Source organism: Euphorbia lathyris, chromosome 6 (assembly GCF_963576675.1).
Source record: "Euphorbia lathyris chromosome 6, ddEupLath1.1, whole genome shotgun sequence".
Taxonomy (NCBI): domain Eukaryota; kingdom Viridiplantae; phylum Streptophyta; class Magnoliopsida; order Malpighiales; family Euphorbiaceae; genus Euphorbia; species Euphorbia lathyris.
The window spans coordinates 48,062,093-48,067,693 of record NC_088915.1 but is presented as its reverse complement, the minus strand read 5'-3'; the positions used below and the strand labels follow the sequence as shown (position 1 = coordinate 48,067,693).

General features: G+C 37.4%; 1 protein-coding gene across 7 annotated transcripts; it reads right to left on the bottom strand.

Annotated features, from left to right (window-relative positions):
* Positions 1 to 361: 361 nt before the first annotated feature.
* Positions 362 to 5,601, bottom strand: LOC136233890 (uncharacterized). 7 transcript variants are annotated; one of them, XM_066023619.1, is made up of 7 exons: positions 4,952 to 5,601; positions 3,854 to 4,009; positions 3,711 to 3,771; positions 3,532 to 3,610; positions 2,178 to 2,336; positions 1,932 to 2,092; positions 362 to 1,208 (listed from the first exon to the last, which is right to left on the bottom strand). In XM_066023619.1, exons 1-5 carry the CDS (start codon positions 5,092 to 5,094, stop codon positions 2,308 to 2,310), a joined length of 468 nt encoding a protein of 155 aa, XP_065879691.1. In that variant the 5' UTR covers positions 5,095 to 5,601; the 3' UTR covers positions 362 to 1,208; positions 1,932 to 2,092; positions 2,178 to 2,307. The 7 variants fall into 7 exon arrangements, 4 of the variants coding, with proteins under 4 accessions (XP_065879691.1, XP_065879692.1, XP_065879689.1 ...); XM_066023620.1 differs by having other exon boundaries at positions 362 to 1,037; XM_066023617.1 differs by having other exon boundaries at positions 363 to 2,092.

Here is a 5,601-nt window from a genome sequence, read left to right as displayed (position 1 = left end):
AATTTGCAATTAAATGGTATGTGTGTCCATTTTTTCGTCAAACAATACTTGTAGTTTAATTAATTTGCAAAATTTAGTCTTTGTTTTAGGCGAAATTTAGACATGTATTTTTCTTTTTACCAGGCAGATATGTGTTCTCTTGTGTGGTAGATAGCTAGTATGGAAACCATTAATTGGTCCGGCATCCCCTAAATATTCTAGTGTGACTCTGACTGAAAGATGGAAAGAGAGTGACCCAAGATAAATTTGATTGATTTTATTTATAGTATTTTAAAAGGTTTTGACCCTCTTAAAAAGAAAATTGACTATGAATCCTTTTGACAATGGGTAAATTAAAATTCCCATGTTTTTTTTAAGGAAATAGGATGTGAAGTACATAAATTCTGAAATCAATCAAAAGATTGGAGCGTTACAGGAATGGAAAGGCAAAGAGAAACGGCAGGGCAGAGAAGGGCAGGGCAGCATCAACTCGTAATTATTGCCCAAAATTCCTTCCCGTTTAAAATTAAAATTCATAGACGCCCGTTGATAATGTTATCAATTCAAGTATAAAAATAGAACCAACACAACACCACAGGGCTCCAAGTTTTGAAGATTCTTCAGCTATGGCTATGGGGAAAACAACAACTTGTCTCATGCAACAGCAACCCTTCTCTTTTGTTGCAGGCTTAACTAATGACTCCAATGAGGTCACATAATCATAATTGGCCTCTTCTAAATAATTGTTCATATTTCAGACATGTTTTTGTTCAAATCAATATGAATCTATTTTGGATGGAACTGAACATAATTTCATCATGAATCCATATTGCAGGAGGCCCTTCCACAGTCCATCACTTTTGGAAGGTTCCAGTCTGAGTCTGACTCTTTAGCTTGGGACAAATGGTCCACTTCTTCTCATAATCGATACACTGAAGAGGCTCAGAGATTGTGTCGACCTGGCTCTGTTGCACAGAAGAAATCTTTCTTTGAAGCACACTCTGCTGCAAGAAAGGAAGTAAATACTTCTGCTGCTGCACCCAAGAATGATCCTCAACCTGCAGTTGAAAAGCAAGTTGTTTGTTATGATAGTGGAGAAAAACAGCAACTTGTGACTAAAAGCCAAGAGGAGGAGGACTTCATATCTGATTTGGCATCAGTCAGCAAAAAGAAACCTGCACCTCCTTCCTCTGGTAGTGCACCTAGAGCTAAACCTACAGCTTTACTTCCTGCCAAGAAGCCCCCAAACTTATCCACACCTTTCAAATTAAGGACTGAAGATAGAGCAGCAAGAAGAAAGGAGGCAAGCACCATATCCCTCCCTATCTTTCTTACACACAGAGACAGTATTTTTGTATTTTTTACCTTGTAATATTTGAAGCCTTTTTGTCACATGTTGTCAATATCATATAATAGTTAGTGTACACAATCCAATGCATATAATATCACCTCATCTAACAGACACACGAATCCAATGCATGGTTTATACCAAGTAGTGATTAATAACTCCGTTTCTCAAATGATGTCTGTTTCTTTTAAGCAGGAGAAAGCAGAAGCAGATCTTAAAACACTGCCTCAAAGCCTTTGCTTCAAGGCCAGGCCCCTACCTAAGTTTTATAAACAAACAAGAACAAATCAGATGGAGAAGGTAATATTCTGGAAATATAGACATGTATTCTATCCTAATGTTCACTCATACTTCAATGTGGAAATATAGACATGTATTCTGGAATTTCTTTCACAATGTTTCTCCGTTTTCTATCAGGTTCCCTCTAATTCTTTCTGTTTTCTCCCTCTAATTTCAGAGGCTTGAAGAGAGATTCAGTTCACATCGGGCACATAAAGCACAGTTACAAAAAGCACTCAAGGTACACATAGGATTTGAAGCCTTTTTGTCACATGTTGTCAATATCATATAATAGTGTACACAATTCACACAAAAATATCATCACCTGATCTAACAGACAGCCCAAACATACTCACGAATCCAATGCATGGTTTCTCAAACAATGACTGTTTCTTTTAAGCAGGAGAAAGCAGAAGCAGAAGCAGAAGCAGAGCTTAAAAAACTGCGTCAAAGCCTTTGCTTCAAGGCCAGGCCGCTACCTAAGTTCTACAAAGAAAGAAGAACAAATCAGATGTAGAAGGTAATATTCTGCAAATATAGACATGTATTATATACTAATGTTCACTCATACTTCAATGTGGAAATATATACATGTATTCTGGAATTTCTTTCACAATGTTTCTCCTGTTTCTATCAGGTTTCCTTGACACGTCAACAGTCATCCCCTCTTCTAACATGGTCCAGGCCACTGCTCAACCACCTCAGAGGTCTTCATTCAAGAATGGTGGATCTGATCATGCCATGAGGAAAAAGAATGAAAATACACTCTTTCTAACATCACAACTCAGCTAATCAAAATACTTCTCCAAATATTCCAAATGAATGGGCAGCATAAATTTGTAATTTATAAAAGAAAATGGATGATTGTATTACAAGGTTTTTTATGACGAAAAGCTTGAGACAGCTTCACAAGTGCATGGTGAAAGAAAATCACCTCCATATGCTTGTGGAAGTGACGTCCTCTAATTTATTAGAAATGTATATTATATTGTAAAGCTAATTTGTATCTCAGCTACTAATTGGATAAATTTAAGCTATGTATGGGGTACCTCACTACAGTCTATCTAACTAATTTAAGTTTGCACCTTTAAATCATGTCTCAACCTCAAAACATTATCAGAGATTGCAAAGCCTACAATAAATAATCATTCACTATGCAAAGAGGGAAAAAACGTGGAAATAACACACATTCACAGAATGGGGAAAAAACAAAACAAAATTCTTCCAAATAGCAAAAAGAAAAACGTTTTCATGTCCCATCCATTCTTCAAAGAGAAGAAAGTCATAACCATAAGGGAAATTTTCATATAAGCAATATCACAACAAGATAATGTCCAAATCCTAAGAAAGAAAGCCCTTTGAGCAGAAATTTCAAACTCTGATGTGTTTAGGAAAACTCATAAGTAAAGTATGACCAAGGATATCTTGGCAGGTTTACACTGAAGGCCTAGAAGTTAGCACTTTAAACAATTAAATTTTAAGTATACAATATAAGTATTTCAGCATCCAAATCATGACCTAAAAAAGTAACACAAGATCCATAAATTTGCAGAGAAGTATGGTCTTAGAAAAAAAAAGATGCTTAGAAAAAGTCTCAATAGGCATGCGTTCGCAGCAACAACCTATCAAATTTGCTAATCTCTCACTTCTAGATCTGTATAATTGTAAAATGCATTTCAATTGCTCGTGCTTGGACTGAAATATATGGAGAGGAATCAAAGAACGAGCAGCAAGTTTCTGCATACTCAAAATTAAAGACTCATGACAAAAAAATAAATGATTAGAGATTGATGTGTTTAAATAAAAGATCAGGGCACGTAATCCACTAATACCAGAATGTTAAGAGATTCAGGATGGTTTTTTTTGTCAAAATCATAAATAAATAATTATTTTCAGTAGCTAGGGAAGTCATGAAGATGAAATACCACAACAGAGAATGAGAGTGCAATTGCTTCTGAGATTTGGTCTGTTTGGCCACTGGTTTTTCATTATTCCTTTCTTTCCCTGCTTAGCATCACCATAAAACAAAACTAGAAAAGTAAATTTGCCATATATTTATACATAAAAACAAGGGGCGAGTCTGAGAGAGCTGAAATTCCATTACCAGTTGCAGAAACTCCAAAGATGCTTTTAGGATCCTTTCGCTTAGCATTACATACCACATTCTAGCAGAAAAAAGGAAGCAGCTTGATTTATAAGATTATTATATATATAAACAAAAAACAAAAGGTTTATTATTTACTTAACAGTGTTTCTCGCATAAACTTCAGGTTTGGAAGTAGGAATTTGAATTTGAGGTTGTTGTGGGACTTTCTCCAAACAGCAAGTAGACCCAAAAGATTGAAAACTAGAATACTTCCCTCTTTCAATTCATTTTCTTTCACAAGCTTATCCCATCCTTGCCTGAATAAGTAGTCATTTTTGTTGCTTATTATCACAAGATAGATTTCCCAGTGTGAGATCATAATTTGGGTATGATTTTCACGGCACATTCCATTTATGCTTCAGCATCTCATTTAGAACGCTTGACATCGAATATTAAAGCACAATCCAAGAGATTCTACAAACTATTTGGCAACTAAGACCAATTGAAAGCAACAAGTGCATTATGTCATATGACGTAGAGTAGGAATTAAAGGGGATTAATGAGATTTTATTTAGATAGTTATTTGTCTTGTTTTATTCGCTTAATAGTTGTTATTAGCTACTGGGAGTTTGTTACAAAAGCTGTAAATAGCTGCCTGATTTGTAACTGCTGCCATGTCGGCACCAATTTTTTCTGAGAGCGAACCTTGGTGCAACGGTTAACGTTGTTGTCATGTGACCGAGATGTCACGGGTTCAAGTTTTAGGAGCAGCCTCTTGTCAAAAAAATTGGCAGGGGAAGTAGGGATGCAAATGGGGTGCGGATTCCCCGTTCCCATTGGTGACCCGTCCCGACGGGGATGGGGAATCACTGATAAGAATCCCTATGGAACCGGGATGAGAATCATTTTATCCCCCATGAGGGGGATGGGACGAGGATGAGGAATGTATCTCACTCACTTAATAAAAAAACCTAGCTCGTGCCATGCAAAACGTGAGAGATAATGGCCAAATTGGACCCTAACATTTTCAGGAAAGTGTAAATTTTATCCTAACATAATATAAATTTAGCCTAACATTTCCAAGCTAAATCAATTTTACTCCTGATTAAAGAAATTTTGAAAAGGTTGGTTTATTGTTATCCAACAACCTTTCTCATTGGCGGCTCGCATCCTTAAGGCAAGATATTTTCCAGAGTCACAATTTCTTCAAGCAGAGACAGGAAGTAATCCCTCTTATATTATATAGCACAGCATCTTACCAGGTAGGGAGCTCCTGCTTAAAGGAATCAGAAAGAAAATTGGGAATGGAGTGAAACATCTGGACCCAGCCGTGGATTCCGGACCCGTTTTTCCGTATCCTGACAGCGTACCGGATCTCACCTTTGGAGATGGAACTGTTCATTCGCTTCTTCTTAGTGATGGTAGATGGAATTCGAACATTCTGAAATCGTATTTTACTCAGAGGGATCAGCAACTGATACGTTCTATACCCTGCCGTCGGATGACTCGAGAGGACGGATGGGTCTGGAGAGCGGAAGGAGAAGGCTGCTATACTGTTCGAAGTGGATACAAACTTTTCATGGAAGAATATGAGACCACCGTAGCACAAACACAAGTCCAATGGAACTCTATCTGGAATCTACGGGCAGTACCAAAAATTAAAAACTTCCTCTCGGGTCTGATGTCTTGGTGTCTTCCAACTATGTCAAATTTGGAGTGGCGGCACAACACATTAGCTAACTTCTACCCGATTTGTAAAAATCCGAGGGAAGACGAATCTCATGTTTTTCTCTTTTGCAGTATAGCGATACAGACCTGGGAAATGTTCTTTGGGGATAACAGGATGTCACGTGTGGATCATATCTCGAATGGGTGGTGGCGGGCCTACCTGACAGAAGTAGCGAGGAGT

Coding starts and splice junctions, on each gene's coding strand:
- LOC136233890 (XM_066023619.1), bottom strand. CDS start 5,094: ATGAACAGTTCCATCTCCAAAGGTGAGATCCGGTACGCTGTCAGGATA. Junction 3,772..3,853: donor AAGTTTATGCGAGAAACACT/GTTAAGTAAATA, acceptor TTTTTCTGCTAG/AATGTGGTATGTAATGCTAA. Junction 3,611..3,710: donor CTTTGGAGTTTCTGCAACTG/GTAATGGAATTT, acceptor GATGCTAAGCAG/GGAAAGAAAGGAATAATGAA.